We start from the raw sequence: 22833 nt of genomic DNA, 5'->3' as shown, positions 1-22833 counted from the left end.
CTTAATATTGTAATGCATTACTTTTAAAAGCAACTTTTCCCAACACTGATCCTGACAGAGAAACGTATCTGTACTCATGCTGTGTGATTATTTTGAATTGAGTCACATTAACAACAGAATTGCAGTTTGCATGATGTGCACTTCTAAGATTTCATGACATAATTGTTTGAAACAATTAGTAAAAAGCAAAACTGTTGGTATCTATCAGTAACTATTGGTATCGCTAGGTGTCATTCAAAGCAACTAAATATATCATTATCGAGCCGGCACAGACATTTATCGATGCATCCCTACCTATTTTGTATTCATGGAAATGGTTTGGAATGTTGATTTCATCAATAATATTTTTTAAATATTATAAATACTATAGCTGGCACATACTGCACCTCATATTCATATCTTTCGTTGTCTGTCAAAACAGTAAACACCTACAGTAGGTTATATAACACAGCTTTCAAAGACGTGAAGGTCACCTTGCACTTCTTCATCTGTGACAGAAAAGGGTTTTTCACAATGTCCACATAAAGGTATAAACAGTGACCTTTGGTTTACTGTTATTGATATTATATGAGTTTTTATCAGTGTATCCGAGTTTAACTAAACACCTGCAAGAAATGTTTCCTGTTCCTTGAATAGTTTGATTGATTAAACAGATACATTTTTTTTCCAATGGTTTATGTAGTGGCTCAAGAATTCAGCCTTGTAAACACATCTAGTGCGTGCAGTCATAACCTGACACAATATACATCTGCTCAAATAACACATAAGTCTCTGATAAAAATATTTTTTCACGCCAAGTAGAAGTAAACTGCTAAACAAATCCTATAGTCTTACAATGAAGAATGTGACCACTTGCATGGGCAAGCACTTTAAATATGATTTTTAGAGCAAATTCTTTTACATGAATGCATTTTGAAGACACTTTGATCCGATATAGTGGATTTAGGCTATGCATTTTTTTAGCATGTGTATTCCTGGGATCAAACACTCATTCATTTATGATTCACGGGGACCCATTCATTCATAAACCCAGCAGTCCTATTTTTACATAGGTAATGTTGGACAGTATATGACTCAGCTGATCAGCAAATGTCATTTCCTGTGGTGAACTGCTACATGCTTTTATGAAAATTCATTGTAGGGTAAATTTAAAAAGCGAGCTGCAAGTGTGCACAGCTGTGAGTTGCGTGCGCCTGTTTCCATGTTTGAACAAGCTTGGCCTTTGTGAACCCAGCAGAAGCCAAAACTGAAGTTTTGAAATGCATATCTAATCAGAAACCTCTTCTGACCTGCACTACTAGTTTTTAGTCTGAATGTAAGAACAGGCCAAGATGTTCATGCGTTGCCAAACATAATATCTTTTGTCGATTGTATAGTGTTTTTGTATGTGCTGGTGTCTATGAATGAAACTTTGGTTTATTGCTTAAATTAAGATACAATTCTGCTCCATTTGGTTAATCTTGTGTTTCACATCAGCTTCAAGTTTTAGATATAACCTAATTTGTGTAGCACATTTTTTCCTGAAACATAAAACTAAATTATACTTTTAAGGTGTACTGTTTTTAAAGTTATAGGGATAATTTACCCCAAAATCAGATTTTTTTCCGATTTTACAAGACGTATCCTGTTTAAGATTTGTCTCATTTGCCCCTTCTTTTATTCTTTCTTTCTTTTATGATCACTCAGTGAAACAAGCTTACAAAAAATTTTACTTTTAGTGAACAACCTGATCAAACTACGTGCTCAATATTTGGCCATCATAATCCAACTTCCTCGTGTCGGCTTCAGCTTTTCTGTTGAAGGAATTCGTTCGCTGATGTTGCCCATCGATGGAGCAAGTCAAGGCAGGTGAGGTACGAGTATGTTTGTAAAGTGAATTAATTTGCACTTTCAGTCTTTCCGGTGAATATTTCTGACGCGCTTGCCTTTTTCTCTTCCAAACACAGCTGGGGTCATGTATCTACACACCACCACCAGTATGTAATCTGTCACAATATCACACTGATCATCACAGGAAGGCACAGATTTACACCGCTGAAATAACAGGGTTTGTGACAGGTTACTGCTCTCATATGTCCAATGTTGATAATCAGATGAGTCACTAAATAAGCGTCCATCATTCACTGTCATGTAACTATGAAAGATGTGTAATGTAAACACACACTTAAAAAATGCTTCATAAAGAATAGTTTAACCAAAATTATGAAATTAAAAAATCTTTTAGAATCTTCACAAAAGTCTTTTTTCATACCGTTCATTTAATGGAGGCTGTCTTTAATGAGGTTTAAAGTCCCCTGTAGTCCTTAATTTTATCACTTAAAGCTCATCTTTGAGCATCGTAAAAGCATATGTAATTTTTTTCCTGGGATATTAATTTCTTCATCCTTTAAAACAACAACTTAAATGTAACTACACTCTTGCCTCATTTAGTATATGTGGGTTTATGAATATGCAAATGAGTCCCCACCTCACTCTTTTGCACTCTTTTCGCATCTCGGACCATAAATATATGTACATAGATGCTACATTCGACAGTCTCAGACACACAACTGCTAAGTCTGGTGTCACACAATGCACAGGTTACAGCTTTCACACTGCATGTGTGAGCATCACATTAGCCGTGCTGAAGCAGCTGTGCTGCGATCAGTTCAGCGCAGAGTCTGAGATGTAAGAAACTGAGACAGTTTCTCACCACTGAAATTAGACTGTCTTGATAAACTCCAATTTTATGGAGAAAATACTCAGCAATGTTGTTGAATGATGAATTTGCACATGTTAAATCATAGACATATAAACAACAATAAAAACTTGATTTTCACCATAGGGGGACTTTAAAGTGCACATATTTTATTGCTAAAAACAACGTTATTTTGTGTATTTGGTATAATACAATGTGTTTGTGTGGTTTATGGTTAAAAAAACACATTATTTTCCACATACCGTACATTTTTGTAGCTTCAGATATCCCTGTCTTCCTCAAACACTCTGATGCTAATAGGAGTTAACTTACAGGCTGAGTCTGAAGTGGGAGGAATTATGATATTGTCAGTCTTGTCTACATCACCAATCCCAGGAAGTAAACTGTTGCCTACAATCCGTGTGTTTGTTGTAGTCCAAGAAAAGAGATTTACGTTGGAAACGATAACTCGCGTCATGGTTTACCTTGGGGTTTGTACCTTTTGCATATCCTTAATATGTACTAATACACACTTACACACCAAAGAAAATGTAAAAACGTGAATCGGACAATAGGTGCTCTTTAAAACTTTTGAAAACCACAAAAATTAGGTTGTTAGAGAATGATAAGAAATTACTCACTAATAATCTGCCTCTTTGAGACCTGTAGTTTATGTCTAACATCATGACATTCGGTTACATCATAAGAACTAAAGCTGTGTCCAAAACTGTGTGCTCTTTTAATATTCCCTATGTAGCGAATGACATTTTACTTCATGTAGTGAATGAAAATGAGTAACAATTTCATACCCTGATAAATACCATGCATGCGCAAGTACTGTCACGGAGATTTGTCATAAACATAACGCTTACACCTTTATTGATCGTACTGTGAAACGTACGATCTTTCTTACTGTTTGTCACATTTGCCATGTTCACTGTTTTAATTAGTAATGGAGAGAACAAAAAACAACTTGATGATTCTCACAGAATTAGACTAGTGAGGTGTCATGAAACATTTTGATAAAAAAGTAAATGCTATCAAAATAAGAAGCATACAGTTATATAGTAACAAATACATTTTTTGGATTTTTCCAAATTTAAGGGGAAAATTTTCATTACCGCAATGTGTCCATGACAAAATCTAAAAAATAAAAAGCCTCAGTACACATTATACTATAAACATTAACAATAAAGAAACATGTGCTATTACCAATTTTCTCATCCATGAGTTTGTAAATGCATATATTTCATGTTATATCATGTTGCAGTAATGATTATTTTTGATAATGATAATCTAAAAAAATGTAAATAATTTTATAGGAATTTTTTTTTAATCCTCTAAAAGTAATGGTTATAGTAAGTTCAGACCTTAATCTTATATGTGCAAACAAAAATTGGCTTCAAGGGCTTTTAAAAAATCTGATGCTGGACACCTTCTAAATCTGGATTTCGTGAGAATCACCCAACTGCATTTCAAGTGTATTTTTATTTACTTTTATGTTTATTTATTATATTTAATAAAAATTAGGGCTGTTAAAAGATTAATCGCGATTAACCACATACAAAATAAAAGTTTGTGCTTGCACAATATGTGTGTGCGTGTACTGTGTGTATTTATTATGTATATAAATACACACATACATGTATCAATTTAAGAAAAAATTTTATATAGGTATATTTTTTATTTATATTTATAATATATCAAAATATATGTAAACATATGTAAATGTTTCTTAAATGCAAACATTAATGTGTGTGTATTTATATATATAAAATTTGCTGTAATTATGCAGCTGGTTGCCAGTAACTTACTGTAGAAGATAAAGACTGAAAATGTTTTATGTTCATTTACCTTTGAACAAACTGTTGTCAGTAAATAACATAAATGTAAAATCTACAGTAAGTTACTGGCAGCTAGCTATATATATATTAGACCGTTTCAGCAGTAACAACATAAACAAGCGGCTGCACGTAACTTCCGGTAAACTCCGCTAAGAATAAATAACAGAAGTTATTTAAATGTAGTTTATTTATATAACAAGCAAAAAAACAACACATAGATTACCTAGGAAACCAATACATTTGTTATTTTCGATGAGGCATTTGTTCAATAGATCAGTTTAGCAACTAGTCAGACCTTAAAAAAAACGAAACCGGAAGTAAGGTTCGGATCCAGACTTGTATCACGTGCGTCCGATGAAACGGTCTATATATATATATATAGATATATAAAATAATTACACACAGTTCACACACATAAATTTTGCAAAAAAAAAACTTTTTTTATGCGATTATTCGTAATATTTTAACAGCCCTAATAAAATATTTATGTATTTAAAATAATGGTTACTGTCTACATTTATTTAATTGTTTATTTTAAAAAAGTAGAAAGTAACTGTCAGCAAGAACTAACACAAGTAAACATAAATATGCAAAAAAATTCATTTGTGGTGTGTCATCTCAGTATCCTTCAGCTAAATCCATTCACGGCTTCATCTTGCAAATTTACATTCAAAATCAGAGTGCATTGTGGGTAAAAATTATAGTATTGTATAGTAAAGCTTCTTCTGTACGTTTTGCAGTTGAATAGAAAAAATCTGTCTAAAGATATTTTAAACAATTGTGTTCCACAAAAAGCTAATAACTAAAAACCTGCTAAATTTTGACGTTAAAATTGGTGTATACATGTCTTGCATTGTATCCTTTGTTAGTTTAGCGTATCTAACCCTTTTATTCTGAGGCATTTTTCTGATTTTTGCTTCAACCTGGAGTATTTTCAGCTGGCGTCAGACACCCCAGCAGCCCTGCTGTTGGTTTTGCAATGAATCTAGACATCTACAAACCCCATGAGCACAAATGAGGGAAAATATCAACACTGCGGTTTCTCAAAATCCTCTGGGGAAGTCACCAACCTATCATGTAGTCAGCCTCACAGCCAACGAAATGACATTCCTATTATTCATAAATCTGCGGAATGTTGTCATCTATTGCCACATGGCCTGAAATCCGGGCGAAATGCTTAAAATATGAGACGCTGGAGATTTTATGGAATGTAAATGTAAACCCGAACCAATATTTAAAACCTGAGATATTTCAAAAATGTTTCTAATGTGTCATGCTGAAATACAGCTAATAGGAAAATCCACTGATAGACACACAATGAAGCTTTTAGATTAGCAATGCAATATTGTGTTGAGAACTGTTGATGGATCATCTATATAATGGGAGTATCTGATCTTCCTTCACACATGTACTCTTATTTATTAATGGCTTATCCTATTCATAATCCGTAATGTGATCTTATACAGTAATTGGGTGATTCTCACGAAAACTTGGTTTTAAAAATGTCAAGCATGAAAATGTAAAAATTGCTTACATTTTTTTTTTCCCACCAGACATTGAAAAACAAAGTCTGGAGTAAATGGGAACATTAATTTAAAAACTTTTACTTATCATTTAACACTTTTTGTAACATAATTTAAAAAAGTAGTCCTAAAAAATCTCATTACCGCAACAGTCAGAAAACATCAACACTGACATATTTTCAAAATGACATGACAAACCTGAAAGAACATAATTTGGAGATTCTGCACATGCATTTAAAATCAAAGTATTATGCTTCTATTAATTAAATTAACATTTAATAAGCATCTGTTGCGGTAATGATAATCAAAATGTCGTGTAAGCATTCTGACAAGACAATATTTCAAATTAACTGTAAAAAAAATGATCTTACCTGGTAGCCATCTTGAAGTAACTGGTCCATGTGCTTGGTCACTCAAAATCAAACTTTATTAAAATTCTGTATGTGTGCTTAAACTGTTCTTAAAAAGTGTTGCGGAGGATGAGAACATCAGGCATGGACACATCATATTCCTAATATTTCTTCATTATTATTATACATGAATATTCAGTAAATATTTTTTCTGTCATCTAAAGTAGTCTAGCAAAACATCCATTTATTTTTTTCTTAATATTTTTGTGTTAATTTTATTAAATTACAACATAACGCATGTTCAAACACAGCCGGACACATTGCGGTAATGAGAATTTCAGCAGAAAATGAGATAAAATTTCCAATTATAAATTCTTATGTTGAAATCACACATTGTGCAAGGTAGAACACAGTATTGTGTTAATTCTGATGCTTTTTAATGTTACTATATTACACGTTTTAAAGCTAAAATCATTAGTGCCGTGGTGTTTCAATGGTTTCGTGAGAATCACCCAATTATAGCTAACCCAAAACGAAACTTTAACTGCAAATTCTTTTGAAATGCAAAACTACATCATAGTTTTACATTTACACAACTGGCATTGGCAAAGTACATTTCATCAGGATGTATGTTCTCTGAGATCAACCCATGACCTTTGCGCTGCTAATGCAATGCTGAATGCTGCAACTGAGCTCAAATTTAACTTTAAATGAAAGCAGCTTTCATGTTGCCTTTCACCGAAAATTGTCAAAATGGTCCCTAGCTCTCTCTGGGTCGGGGTACCCTTTCAAAAAGTACACCATTGCACCTAAAGAGTTATAATAGTACATCAGAGGTACATTATAAATGTTGTTTATATAGTTTATATAGTTAACATGTACTAATACACACTTACACACCAAAGGAAATCTAAAAAAGGGGAATCAGACCATATAGGTTCTCTTTAAAGTAGATTCCATACTTGAAACCTTCCAACACTTTCTTTCTATGCATCAGTAAGACTATATACATGGGTCAGTGCCATCTCAGCAGTCGTTTTGCTATTGTGCAACACCACCAAAACCATATGATTTGATGGGCTTGGATGCAATTTGGAGAACAAAGTGAGGACTTTGATCCATTGCCTCTCTTTAAGAACTAGCACAAACTACAGAATGACTCACATCGCTCGATGAGTTAGTTACCACCGAAGGCATTAAGTCAGATTTATAGCGATGGGTCGGGAGTCTTAGGGTGCAGACGGAACCGCAGCGAGAGCTGAAGAGATAATGCGGAACACCTGCCCAAGCTTTCTGGAATGTCGGGAATCTGTCAGAGAATTGAAACGGAATGGGAATATTGAGTCGAAGATAAATGCATCGCTGGAATGTTCTGACAGGTTGCGATGCTTGAGTGTTTGTTTTATTCATCCGTGTCTTTTGTGTTGTTTTTCTTTTATGGAGGCTGTTAAATGTTACATAAGCGTCTGAATCCCAAGTGGAGGCCGTGGGTACAGCGTAGGTCGAGGCTTGAAACTTCAAGTGGTTTGAGCATGAAACGTATCGTACAAAGGATTGCTGTTATTTTCCTGTCCCTCGCATTTTTTTGGGCCTAGATTGATGTCAGGCGGCTATTAAAGTATTGCCAGGTTGTTCCTTTCTTCGCCGTTTTTACAGTAGACAAACCGCATACTCACATTTTTCAACAACCCTCCATATCGCCCACAGTTTTCGCTGATGTACCTACCAATGTGCTCAATCTTTTCAGAGCTGAATAAAGCTGCATAATCTGTACTTAGAAAAAAGCAAACAGTGATACAATAGCTTCATTTCCACATGAATCTGTGGAATGTCGTAAACAGATACTTGAACTTTTTCTTTGCTTAAAGCCTCCTGCACTGGCTTGTTATGACAATAATGCTATATTTTTAATACTTCGACATTCTTATGATAATTATGATCTTAGTTATGAGTTTGACTGCTGGTTAACCTTTTTGTGTACATTTGTAGACAATACGAGCCCCCTGTTGACCTCATGACATCAAGGCAGAGATGCCAACAATGACTAAAAAAAGTTTTCATGGAGACTCTCCATGAAAAGCATCAAGCTGTGGCACTGATATGTGCAGTGTGAGGTATGTAAATAGTTTTAGATTTTACAAGATGTATGGAGTTGGCGATGGTGTCATATTTTAGGGAGTTGGCATATGGTTTGTGGTGTGGATGTGTGTGACTGACAACTGTAGATACAGTAAGACAGTGTGTGAGGAAATATTGTGGGGTTGGAAATCTGAAACAGAGTATAGGGTTGCATCAGCCATTCGTACACTGTAAAAAGTAAAAGCTGGATCAACTTAAAAAAAATGACTTCAGTTAATTTTTTTAACTTAAAGTGAAACATTTAAGTTTAATTTATTTTGAAATTGTCTAAAGTGCACCATTTTCCAATTCACCTATGGTCCAATTCACGTTTTTACATTTCCTTTGGTGTGTAAGTGTGTATTATTACATGTTAACAATATGCAAAAGGTACAAACCCCAAAGTAAACGATGCGAGTTATTGTTTCCAACGTAAATCTCTTTTCTTGGACTACAACAAACACACGGATTGTAGGCAACAGGTCACTTCCTGTTATTGGTGATGTAGTAAAGATCGACATTATCATAATTCCTCCCGCTTTGGACTCACAGCCTGTAAGTTAACTCCTTATAGCATTGCATTGTGAGCGAATCTTTCAAACATGGTAAGGAGCGTCACAATTCCGGCCGACATTAGACGTATTCAGGCCAATCACAACGTACAGATCAGCTGGCCAATCAGGGATACAAAGCTTTTAAAATCCGTGCATTTCAGGATGAGAGTAAAATCTGGTGCTACAATAATGATTCCTTATAAGGCGAATCATCTTTCGTGCACACGCGTCTGTTTTGAGCCTCAAAACTCAAAAGACGTAGGCAGCTGCAGCTTTTTTATCTGATTTATTTTAGTTAATTTTTACAGTAATATGACATTCAACAAAAAGATAATACGAAGATCATCTGATCATTTTACATATTCTGTAACAAAATATTGTCAGTAGGTTAGAGAGAAGAAAAGGTTTGGCAATGTCAGTTGCATGTTATGTAGTGTTGTTGCTGTTGGGTTTGTCCATATTTGTCCTAACCATGGGATGAGACAACCCAACGTTTTTTAAAGGGGTGGTTCAATGGTATTTCAAGCATTCTGACTTATTAACACAGTTATAGAGTTGTTTCCTCATGCTAAATGTAGGCAAAGTGTCAAAAAAGCATTTGGGCGTGTTACAGAGTATTTCTGTGCCGAATGCACTTCGCAAGCGTTCGTACAAGTTTCGGAAAGTTTTTTTCGATTACAGGTCCAGCTGATGTTTCAGGGGTTCCTATACGTATCACTTCTTTATATGGGCACTTTCCCCAGAAAACCCCGCCCACCTGTCAATCAGCGGGAGACGCTAGAACTTGCAAACATCAAATCACGCGACAGCTTTGTTTAATTTCAAAACTCAACAATGGCACGAAAGAAGAAGTGTGTTTTTGGATGTAAGGAGAAGAAATCCAGCCTTATGAAAACAATGGATATAGTTTATTATCCGGGGTAGCAGCGGAGTTTTGCTTGTGTCATGAGTTGCATTCGGTAAGTAAGACTTCTGTCTTTTTTTGGAAATAGGCGCGTGCATATTATATAAATGACACGAACATGTAGTGAATCATAAGTTAAACAGTGTTGTATAGTGTTGCATGACTCGTACTCGCTCCACCCGCGGTATAACTCCTCCTTTTTCATTTTTTCGTACGTTATCTGAAAGATTCGGTAAAGCTAATCTTTCTTTTATAAATCTGATTAAACTAAAGACTCTTCGGAGATATAAAGGATGTCATACTACTCTATAGGTACTCCAGATTAACATCAGAAATGCAGAAACAGCGTGTGTTACGTGAGCTTTAAAGTTTAGTAAATGGAGTTCATTTCTTTAGGCTAGAGATTAATTTTCAGATGCATCTTTTAAATAAATAATGTTTTTGCAGCATTGTCTGTCACAAGTCATGGCTTTAATGATTAACAGAACAGCTTTTTTGGGTTGTTTGAATGCAGATCATGCCCAACGATCAGTCAAAACGACTGTATTTTCACATGGGGACTTTCGTGTTTTACCACTTGTCTCAGGGCTGCTTTCAAAGCTGGGTAGATCAGAGGGACTATTTGCCTGAGCCACATGAAAATCCAGCCGGACTCTCTTTAACCCCCTGCAGCTTGAAGAAAGGGTCAAATCACCTCTAGGTCTCCATTACTGCAAATAAAGACATCCATTCATACAGTTCTGCCAATCGCTCAGCATGTTTCTTTTCATCTGCTGCCCTAGTGGCTATCCCCATGTACTGTAGTACACACCGGCGGTAACATACTGTAAGCCCTCTCTTTTTGTGTAGGTCTTACTTTTTCTCGCTTGGGTGGCTTTGAAGATTATAGAGTCTCAGAGTAAATTTTGGCCGTACCAACAACCACGCTGAGCCGGTTTTGGCTGCCATTCAGCATTTCTTTATTATTTCATCATTTTGCTGGTTATGAATTGAGGGTTATTACTAATATCAAATGGGGATTAAAGGAAGAAAACATTTCTAGTAGGCATAACCAGGCTGAAAGTGGGTGTTTTGGTTTTTTGGATTTAAGCATGAAAAGCTGGAAATGTCATTTATATGACTACTGTATTCTTTGGCTTGAATCACAATTGGATTTTTACTTATAGACTCTATATTGTAGAGGAGGATCGTTTGTCGTGGGTTACCTGCTAGATGTAACTTTGCATGCAAATATTTTTAAGTATATACAGTGATGTTAAAGGATTACTCAACTTTTATAAAAAATCCCAATAATTTACTCACCCCCATGTCATCCTAGATGTTTATTTCTTTTACATTTTAGTTTTTTGGGGAAAACATTCCAGGATTTTTATCCATTTAGTGGACCTCAGCAGTTTCAATGCAATTTAAAATTGCAGTTTCAATGCAGCTTCAAAGGGCTATAAATGATCGCAACAGAGACATAAGGGTCTTATCTAGCAAAACGATCGTCATTTTTGCCAAAAGCATAAAAATAAGTACTTTTTAACCAGAAATTTTCTTGCACTAGCCTTGTAATGTGCCAGCGTGACCTTACATAAACATCTTGGATGGGGGTGAGTAAATTATTGGGCTTTTTTATGAAAGATGAGTAATCCTTTAATAATGTAGTCAATTATGTAATCTCTGTGTGGGGGTTTTTGCTTTTTCCTAGCTCAAAAGACTTAGTTTTCTAAACTATGATTTATGTATTGACTTTGTCTCAGTTGTATTTCTTGAAATGAGGAAATGGGAAATTATGTCCATGCACTATAGTGCTATGAAAGCTCTTTATGCATGTTAATAAAATTGAGTAGCATTTGATAATGTGCTTTTGGAAGAATTTTTATAAGTTATGTTTCATTTTTATATCTTTTTTAATTGCAGATGGATCCTGGAGAATCGGAGTAAATTACGAGACATTAAGGAAATTGTTTAGATCATCTGCAAATTTTAGAGGAGAGGAAAGCAAATTTTAGAGGAGAGGAAAAATCTGAAAAGCAGGTAGGTTTTTTTTGCGAACAAGTTTTTCAAACTAGGGTCCACGAACCCCTGGTCGTTCATGGAGGAATTTGTGGTATTGCTGCCCGCTTTGTAGGTGGCGCTATTGAGAACTGAAGTGTTGGAGTGGGGGAGAGATGAAGGACTGTTGTGTTGTTGAAGCAAGTTGCAGAGTAAACGTGAGTTCATGAAAACGTGTTATACTTATTTACTTACGACATAACATATTGGCGACGAGGATGTCGTGGAATTTAAGCCAGCCTACACCTTTCCTACAAAATGTCATAGTTTAATGATGTTCATGTAATAACATTTATGCATTCCTTGTTACAGGTCATGTTAAAAGATTTATTACAAAATAAGTGGTGCTTAAAGTTCTAGTATTGTGGTAATATAATGAACAAACGGCTAAGTATAATTGTTAACAGAGAGCGAGATGTGGTATCGCCGCCCGCTTTGTAGGTGGCGCTATTGAGAACTGAAGTGTTGGAGTGGGGGAGAGATGAAGGACTGTTGTGTTGTTGAAACAATTTGCCGAGTAAACGTGAGTTCATGAAAACGTGATGTACTTATTTATTTACGACATAACAGAATTGCTGAGGGTTTGTGAGTTTATGAAAAAAATCATCAAAAAAATCTAAATATTTTTTTTACTTGCTTTTGTTTGTTTATTCTAGTCAGAAGCTTTTATCTAAAGGAACAAATTGGTGTTTACTTGCAACCAAGTATCACGAAATTACGTACCTATAGCCATTTACACTTCGGTTTATGGTTAGATTTGGTGTTTGCGTTAGTATTTCACTTTAAGTATTGTTTTATACCTTTTTTTGTAATTTATTTTTTATGATTTTTAAACCATTGTTGCCCGTAGGGTTAGAGTTGGGTTTGGTAAGGATGTCATTTTATGTAAATCTAACCCTAAACCGAAGCAACAATAGTAAGAAAATAGGACGAAACAGTTGGGTAACAAATACGTGACAGTGACACGTAAACAGAAATACTTGACGTTCACGCGAAAAGGCGGAAAAACGTGTCAGTGTCACGGAAAACACTCACAAAATTACGTGACTATAGGTACATAATTTCGTGATACAGGGTTGTTACTTGCAGTATATAAGAAGTCTTAGTTTATTTCAATCCGTTCAGACATAGTTTGAAAGTTGTTTTGTGTTGATATGTTGCAAAAGAAACCCATTGAGATAAATTGCCTTTTAGGCCTCTGTTTTGTTGTACATCTTTGAGTAGATGACATGAAAGCATTGTTGATAGTCTGAAATGGCTGCAGGCAGAATGGAGGAGCATTTTGTGAATGAAGATCTTTCTGTCTCTCTCTTTGGATGGGGTCAGGAGGAGTCCATGTTGATTTGTAACCGTTGCTTCCTCCGGGGTGAGAGGATAACGACAGTGAGCAGATGGATGTTTTTCCACCACAGAGTGAAATGCAGCACATAGGAAGATCAACTCTGGATTTTAATGAGGTACTTTATCAGACGAGCGTAAACATTGGCCAGTTCGGCCTTCGGCAGACCGTGTCCGATATGGTTGTCGCAGAAAGGTGGACACATCTAAATTTTAAATTTCATTTACAACGCGTGCACGAGACTAAAGTCATGTGACTGCAGTGACGCGGCTGACTTGTTATCCTTGGACATGTTTCTTTTTTTCAAATTTACAGCATGCGTCTCCCTCAGACTGTAAACAAAGCTCGGGCGCACAAAAAAAAAAAAAAAAAAAACTGGGCCGCACCAGATAACACGTCAGCAGCATCGAACTGCAGTCACATGACTTTAGTCTCGTGCATGCGCTTTACAACAGATGCAGAAGAGAAGACAATGCTGAATAAAGTCAGATTTTTTAAAATTTTTGGACCAAAATGTTTTTTCGATGCTTCAACACATTCTAACCCACTGACCAACTGATGTCACATGGACTACTTTGATTATGTTTTTATTACCTTTCTGGACATGGACAGTATACTGTACATAGATTTTCAATGAAGGGTCAACAAGCTCTTGGACTAAATCTAAATCTTAAACTGTGTCCCGAAGATGAACGGATGTCTTATAAGTTTGGAACAACGTGAGGGTGAGTCTTTAATGTCATTATTTTCATTTTTGGGTGAACTATCCCTTTAAATATTCAAGATCCATACCAAGTTTCCATAAGTTTCCTACTGAATCTTAAAATCCATAAAACTTAGTATCTTCCTTTGCTTACAATATCCCACAATCCTGTGCACCCAGTTGCACAGATTTCAGACACGGACACACAAATCTTTGCATTTTTTTAGCTTTTATGTGATTGTATTTACAGCGGACCAGACAGCTCTTCTGACATAAAAATTAAACGAATTAATCAAATTAAATACGCCGCCCTCTCTAATGTTACACTGCAAAAAATTATTTTCAAGAAAATTCTTAGAATTTTTGTCTTGTTTTCAGTAGAAATATCTAAAAATTCTTAAATTAAGATGCTTTTTCTTGATGAGCAAAACGACCTAAGAAAATAAGTGTAGTTTTTAGACCAAAAATATCAAATTTAAGTGATTTTGTGCATAAAACAAGCAAAAAATGGGGTAAGCTAATTTTTCTTGAATTTAGTGTTTAAGAAAAATTTTCAAGATTTTTTTGCTTACCCCATTGGCAGATTTGCTTGTTTTATTCACAAAATCACTTAAATTTGATGTTTTTGGTCTAGGGACTAGGATTTTTTTTCTTGGGTCGTTTTGCTCATCGGGAGGGAGCATCTTAATTTGAGAATTTTTGGATATTTTTACTGAAAGCAAGACAAAAATACTAAGAATATTTTTTTCTTGTAAATCATTTTTTGCAGTGTACACTTTCCTATTTGTTAATAACGTATCCATTTACATTTGCATATTTGGCAGACGCTTTTATCCAAAGTGACTTACAGTGCATTCAAAGCATACAGTATATTTCATCACTATTTGTAAACCGTAACCTTTGCGTAGCTAACGCAATGCTCTACCAATTGGGTACTCAAGTATCCATAGTGTTTTTCCTGGATTTAAACCTGGAATGCATCCAACGCATTGGATTAAAGTCAGAGCCACAGGGCCAGCACACAATGAAACATGACTCTGTTCTCCTTTAAAGCCAATGCAGGCCATTTACATCCAAATATCCTGTATGCAATGCCTTGTTTACACAACAGTATCTCTCTCTCTCACTCTCTCACCCTCTCTCTCTTCAGCTGTAACCCCGCCCCCAAACCATCATTCTAACAACTATACATTCTTCAGCCCCTTCCACTCTTGCTCTGAATGACTTAGTCACTGCATGCTGAAGCTTCCCGTTGCCTGTGGGGATTCTTGGGAATTTGCGATGACAGCACCTTTGCGCAGAAGTTGCTTTGAATATCCGCCGAGAGAAGGAGAGAAGCTCTCGTAGTCCCAGCGTGTCCGCACACACTCGGTTCTTGGTTTTATCGGGACCTTGGATAGTTTTCACGTTTCTTATCATTGCCTTGACACCCTGTGGACTTTCTAGCAGATTCTGATCTTCTGAGGTATTGTGAATTACTGTACTGAAATCCATTGGGCAAATGCTTACGTGTTTCATTGGTCAACTGTTGGTGACCCTTAACTGCAGGTGGATGACGGTCCATGACAGAGATGTTGAGATGGTCTTGTGTGCGTTTTTATAGTCACTTCAATACTTAGGGGACACAAATAACATTTATATTTATGCATTTGGTAGACGCTTTTCACATAATGTAGCTCATTCTGAAGCACTTTGGAAGTCAGATTTTGGTGTGCAACATTAATAAATGTAAATTATATTTTTTAATTGGTTATGTAAAAGTGAACACGTCTTTAACATTTGTAAAAGAAGCAAATACGTGATTAACCGTGACCAGTAATAGCATTTAAAATATACACCCTGCATCACAACCCAGCGTTGGGTCAAAAAGGGACAAACTTAACCTGTTGGACTATAATTTTACCTAATGTATGAGAGCTATTTCAACCCAAAAGCTGAGTTGTTTTAATTTAAACATTTTCTGGGTTAATTTAACCAAACAGTTGGGTTCACTGAAAAAAATTATTCATTGAATTTAATCAATTTTTTTAAGGTAAGTGTTTGCAATCAATTTATTTAAGCTACAGTACATTTAAACAAAAGTTTTATATTTTATTTTACTTTACTAATCTTTTTTTGTTTAAATGTAGCTTAAATAAATTGATTGCAACCACTTACCTTAAAAAAATTGATTAAATTCAATTAATCATTTTTTTCAGTGATTCTTTTTGACCCAACACTGGGTTTTTATAGTGTACATACAGTTATAGATATTTAACCTTAAATCTTGACGTTAATTTAAAAATTGGCATGCATTGAGTACATAAATGTTGATATGTTATATGTTTAAAATACCAAAAAATGTAGATATTATTGTGTGTAGAATACACTGAAAAAAATGATTCATTGAATTTAATAAATTTTTTTAAGGTAAGTGGTTGCAATCAATTCATTTAAGCTACATTTAAACAAAAGTTTCATATTTTACTTTACGTTACCACTTACTTTAAAAAAAAAATATTAAATGCAATGAATCATTTTTTCAGTGTACTGGAACGTGACGCTGTGTCACAAAAGCATAAATCATACGGCAGGAGTTGTACAGTATTCTCAACTTACACACGTGTGACAGTTTTTATTGGACCATTACATAGACACACCATCCGCCGAAACCTTCACAGTGTAGTTAAATAATAATGATCCCTATAAAGTGAATGAAAACGGCTAAGTTAACAGTCACTTACAGCGCGTAAAGAAAACACTGCAGGCCTCTTTTCATGTATTGCAACACTTTGCGTTCAACGAGAACCTTGTAGAACGCTTGAGTGCCATTCACACTGCAGAACAGGCCCGTCTGTTTGGATTAAATCTTTTATACAGACGGGAATAAGGAGGCCTCCTTTAACTGGCAGTTTATAGAGAAAAGAACTGAAGGGAAGGCGGTGAGTCGACCAGATCACAGGGGTTATTTCTGCAACAATGTTTCTTATTAGGGACACAACATTTCTGCTTTGGTAAACTTGTTATTGGCCCTTATTTATGTGTTTTGACAAATCTAAGCTTGTAAGTTAGTGCAGTTGCTATTGTAATGCTATTGTAATATTCACATTTATGACCCTGGACCACAAAATCAGTCACAAGGGTCAATTTTTTAAATTGAGAATTATATATAATTATGAAAGCTGAATAAATAAGCCTTTCATTGATGTATGTTTGTAACCATAAGATATGGCCGGGATACAACTATTTGAAAATCTGGGGAAAAATCAACCTATTGAGAAAGTTGCCTTTAAAGTTATATAATAATAATAACCATGAATCAATATTTTAAATTTTTACAGATTTTCATGAAACACGATCTTTACTTAATATCCTAATAATTTTTGGCATAAAAAACTTTTTATTACTGGTTTTGTGGTTCGGGGGTCACATTTATAAAGCCTTTTCAATTTAAAATAATTAATCCATGACATGTCCACGAGTTAAGGTTTAAATGTTTCGATTGATTTATTTAGTTCTTTATTTGACAGGGACAACGGACAGTAATGATACTACCCCAGAATTAGCTACAAAGCAAAATTTCATCTGCTGTCCCTGGATTTATGCATACATTTACGTTTATGCATTTGATAGACGCTTTCATCCAAAGTTCTTGCATTTTAATATGATGTGTTCCCTGAGGTCGAAACCATTTGAGTAGTAGAATAAAGTGTAGCCTATATTTTAAGACTGGTCATAATTTATTTTGAGGTTAATTATAAGTGGTTTTATTGTGTGATTAATTTTTTAAATGACAAATGCATCTGTTTAGCTGATAGACACAGCTGGTTTGAGCTGAGTTGACCAGCTGCTGTACTTAAGAAACCAGTTTGCTGATTTGTTGCTGGTCCAAGACAGTAGGCCCACAAACTTGGACCATCTTAGATCAGCTTCTGTTGAAACTAGCTACCCTGTTCTAAAAGATGACGTGTGAAGGTTCTGGGAGACGTGTGGAAAGTCTGTAGGTGGCTGTGGGTTGCTGACCTTGTCTGGTGTTTGGTCACTGTTCTTATCAGCTTTGAAAGGTTAAAACCCTGAGGATTCTACTAAGGGCAGGTGTGTGTTTTCCTGGCTCAGTTATGAACTTGGACCATGTTTTTGTGGAGCGTGTGATGTTGATAGAATGAGCTACAAGCACAGGGTGATGTGTTAAATGAACGAAGGCCACTGTCAGGGCTGCCAGCTGGTCCCCTTCTCATATTCAACATCACAGATTAAACAGAGAGTGAGATAGATAGATCTCTGTTTTTCTAGGCATGAAGCATATTGATTCAATATATAATTGGCATTCATCTTTGCCGTGTTATATTCATTTAGTTGGCTAGTGGTATACACGGATTAAAAAAAATAACATTAATGGCATTAATCAAAACACTTACTTTGTCATATTAAGAACACTGTCATTGCTGCTGTCATCTTTTGGACGTCGTCGCTGAACTTTTTTGACAGCGATCAGCTGCAAAATGTTTTTGTCCTGCTCGATTTTCATTGACTGCGAGTAAAATAATGGAAAGTTTTTCACAAGAACCCCTGCGGTCAATGTGTTAGCATGACAGAAGCTTGATCCTGTCGTGTGAGAACAAGCAACAGCCGGCATTTTTCCTTCACCCTAGTGCCTCTCACGTACCGTACTTTCCGGACTATAAGCCGCACCGGAGTATAAGCTGCATCATTCAAAAATGTGTCATTAAGACGAAATAACATATATAAGTCACAGTGGACTATACGTCGCGTTTATTTAGAAAATTATTTCACAAAATCCAAGCCGAAGAACAGACATTTAATCTGGAAAGGCAAGTTATTCAACTAAACAATAGCAGACAGAACAGCAGGCTGAATAGATGTCTGTACGTTAAAAGTAATATTATCAGTTATTTAAATGATAAACCATAGCATACAGAATTTACCTGGAAGGTTGAATAGGCTAAATTAACCGAACAAGCCAGTTAGCGTGAAGTTCGCATACTCGTCATTCCAGATTTCAGATTTTGCGTAAAATTAAGAATTTACTTTTTAATACTGACCTAATACAATACTGATTTTGGCTGTAATATTAGTATAATAGTATAGAAATATATTGTCATTATTTAGTCCCAAGCAACACTTTTTTAAAATCTGCGTTTGAGTTCTAAAAGACATTAAGGGTAAATACATAAGGGTGAGTAAATAATGACGTTTTAATTTTTGCTTGAAATATTCTTGATGTTATGGCTAATTTTACAAATTTTTATGGGCTGTCAAATGCAATTGATTTATAGACTGTAAAACTGATACGTTGGATTTACTTAAAATATATATGCACCATTTTTGCATCCTTTTTGAGGAGATTTAAGGTCAAAATAACAAGAAAAACTTCATTATATTTACACAAATATTTAAGTTCACTCGACTTTCTTTATTTAAAAAAGTATGTACATTTTAGGTAAAAGCTACTGTACTTATCATAATGTCTCATAGATGTTGAGACAACGAATCACTTTTTACAATGTATACTAAGATAGAAAATATTACAAAACAAACCACAACTCAGTAGTCAAACTTGCGTGGCACAATTTCACGTCTCTTAAATCATCTTGCAAAAGTCTTGCTGTGTAGTTGACGTTCATCACCTAGTGTGTCAGAAAGGAATGCTGTTTTTCTCCACCAATCAAAATGCTTCTGTGTTTAAATGCGTGTATGTTTTTTTTGTTTTGTTTTTTTGAGTGCGGGTAGTAATGAGGGGGTTAGCAGGTTCACTAACCACAGCCTGGTCTGGGACAATTAGGTCCCCTGATGAATGGACGGGTACATTGTAAATCAGACACTGGAGAGAGAGGAGCCAGATTCCTCGCTGCACTGATGTCACCGCTGTCTTGCCTTCAACAGATCCAGACTTGAATGCTCTCAGTCTGAGCCAGATGTTCAACCCCTCAGATCCCCTGTTATTCCCTACTTAGCCTGTGCAAGATTCCGTGTTATTCCATGTTTGCATCTATAAGATTTCATTATCCCTACTCTGCCTCTGTGAGATTAGCTTTATCCCCAGTCTGCCTATTTGAGATTCAGTCTTTATCCCAGTTCTCCTTCTTTAAAGTTCTTTGTTATTCCCAATGTGTCCCGGCTATCCACATTCCAAATTTCTGCTAAATGAACAAATGTTTTTTTAAACAACCTGTATCTAATTTCTGTTTTTTTTTACTTCTTTTAGGGTGATTGGTGCAAAGTGTTTATTTGCACAAAGCATCTAGATTACTCCAAATGTTGGAATATGGAAGATTTTTCAGGATATTGCTTATGGCTAAATCTGAACTGTAGATTGAAACATGGACAATCCACCCATGATGGCTTTAGAGGAACAGCTGTCATCGGAGTTGCAAGAGGTCCCCAAAATGGCTTTTAAAGCCGAACCATCTATGGCCAATTCAGCTGTAAATGAAAGTCCGACATTAATAGATACTTCCTTAAAGAGAGGTAGTCGTTTAATACCTATCGAATCTCACATAGATATTTCATCTCAAACACTTGAACACCAAATATTTTCACCAAAGAGTCAAATTGCTGCAATGCAAGTCAGCAAAGATGGACCTCTTCTTGATTCAAAGACAAAATATAACCTTGATACCACTGTGACCAAGAAAGAAAAACCAAGCACCTCTGATCCAATACTAAGCCCAAAACATAGGATGAATGGTACTTATCATCTATTTGACCGAGCAAACTATCAAGAGGACAATAAGACACTGGTCAAACATTTGTTAAACACCACAAATAATTCGATATCTAACAGTCATGATGCCTCAAACATCTTAATCAGATCTTTCTCAGGCCCCACCTTCAATTTTGCATCCTCTCCAGTAAGCCCCTCCCACCATGTGTACCCATACTCCGCTCCTTTACCAGTCTCTACATCTGCAGATCTACCCCGGATCATCAAACACAAGCCCAGCTCCATCACTTTTGCAGATTACGACGGCTTTTTACGTCTCATACAGAACGTCCAAGCCAACGAGAGCTCTGATGCCTGCGAGACCTCTTCTGAGGAGGAAGGCCCTGATGTGGTCTTTCATGGAGATGATGAGGTGTTCCCAGAGCTGACCAAGCACAAGGAGGCTCTCACTGGTTTCAGAAGACAGAGGGGTGGATGTGACAAGCAGAGATGGAAAGGATCTTATGGAGGGGCGAGTACCAGCACCAGTCTGCCTCCCACCAGCGCCAGCAGTCTAGAGGCAGAAGAAGAAGACAGCAGTAGTACAGAGGTGAGAGCGATGTTGTTTTTCTCGGTTTAATCGGTCTTTGGAGGTCTCAGCTATGGGGATCGTGTTTGGTTTTCAATGTACGTATGTTTTTACAACACTTTAGGGCAGAGCTGTTTTGATGTTCCTCAAATATTTTGCTCAAGGTTTGTTTTAAACCCTTAACCCTGAGTACTAAAGTTCAGGCTGAACTGCTAAACAAACTTGTGCTATGCTATAAAGGTGTGCTATGTTTAAAAATGTAGGATTTTATATGAAAACGTATTATTAAGGTGCAGTGAATGAATTTTCCGCCATCATATTACCGTTTAATTAAATTTTTCCATTTGAAAGTTAATTAATTTCTCATATTATCACCTCCTTAGGATTTACATTTATGCATTTGGAAGATGCATTTATCCAAAGTGACTTACATTGGTATTTAAAGGATTAGTCCATTTTCTTAAAAGAAAAATCCAGACAATTTACTCACCACCATGTCATCCAAAATGTTGATGTCTTTCTTTGTTCAGCCGAGAAGAAATTATGTTTTTTGAGGAAAACATTGCAGGATTTTTCTAGTTTTAATGGACTTTAATAGAGCCCAACATTTGGTACTTGGCTCAACACTTGACAGTTTTTTTCAACGGAGTTTCAAAGGACTATAAACAATCCCAAACGAGGCATTAGGGTCTTATCTAGCAAAACGATTGTCATTTTTGACAAGAAAATTAACAAATATACACTTTTAAAGCACAACTTCTCGTCATGTAGATCTGGTCGTGATGCGGCAGCGTGACCCCACGCAATACGTCATGACGTCAAGAGGTCACAGAGGACGAACGCAAAACTCCGCCCCAGTGTTTACAAGCGTCTTGAAAGAGGACCGTTCCGACGTTGTTGTATGTCAGCTGATACTAATTAATGTCTTTGTGGCAGTTTATTGTTTAAAATGGTCCGCAAATGTGCGTTTTATATATGTAACACGTGACCTCCCTACGTCACTACGCATTTACGTTAGGTCGCGCTGGACTGGACCTAGACGAAAAGGTGTGGTTTAAAAGTACATATTTTTAATTTTTCTTGTCAAAAATGACAATCGTTTCGCTAGATAAGACCCTTATGCCTCGTTTGGGATTGTTTATAGACCTTTGAAACTCCGTTGAAAAAAACTGTTACGTGTTGAGTTAAGTATTAAATGTTGGGCTCTATTAAAGTCCATTAAAATTAGAAAAATCTTGCAATGTTTTCCTCAAAAAACATAATTTCTTCTTGATTGAACAAAGACAGACATCGATATTTTGGATGACATGGTGGTGAGTGAATTGTCTGGATTTTTCTTTTAAGAAAATGGACTAATCCTTTAAGCTACAGTGTAGCTATTCAGTTTTTGTGTTTGTGTGTTCCCTTGGAATTGAACCCCCCAACCTTTATGCTGCTAATGCATGAAGCACTTCATTTTTCTTTATTTCTGGAAGTCGCTTTAGATAAAAGCGTTAATATGATCTCGTGTTTTCCTCTGTGTAGCAGTAAACTTATACTTCCTTCCATT

General features: G+C 35.8%; 1 protein-coding gene and 1 long non-coding RNA gene across 2 annotated transcripts in view; both read left to right on the top strand.

Annotated features, from left to right (window-relative positions):
- The first annotated feature begins 1691 nt into the window (after positions 1-1691).
- Positions 1692-11956, top strand: LOC129438291 (uncharacterized). Its single transcript, XR_008642504.2, has 3 exons — positions 1692-1848; positions 1947-2047; positions 11876-11956. It is a non-coding gene; the product is annotated as an uncharacterized lncRNA (long non-coding RNA).
- A 3328-nt stretch (positions 11957-15284) lies between these two features.
- The window catches only part of stard13b (StAR related lipid transfer domain containing 13b), a 107996-nt gene continuing 100447 nt past the window's right edge, over positions 15285-22833 (top strand). Inside the window, exons 1-2 of the mRNA XM_055196965.2 lie at positions 15285-15517; positions 20258-21305. Coding sequence (XP_055052940.2) covers positions 20373-21305 — 933 coding nt within the window. The 5' untranslated portion in view covers positions 15285-15517; positions 20258-20372. The remainder of the gene's footprint in view (positions 15518-20257; positions 21306-22833) is intronic.

Source organism: Misgurnus anguillicaudatus, chromosome 24 (assembly GCF_027580225.2).
Source record: "Misgurnus anguillicaudatus chromosome 24, ASM2758022v2, whole genome shotgun sequence".
Taxonomy (NCBI): domain Eukaryota; kingdom Metazoa; phylum Chordata; class Actinopteri; order Cypriniformes; family Cobitidae; genus Misgurnus; species Misgurnus anguillicaudatus.
The sequence above is the reverse complement of the archived record's forward strand: the minus strand, read 5'-3'. Positions and strand labels throughout refer to the sequence as shown.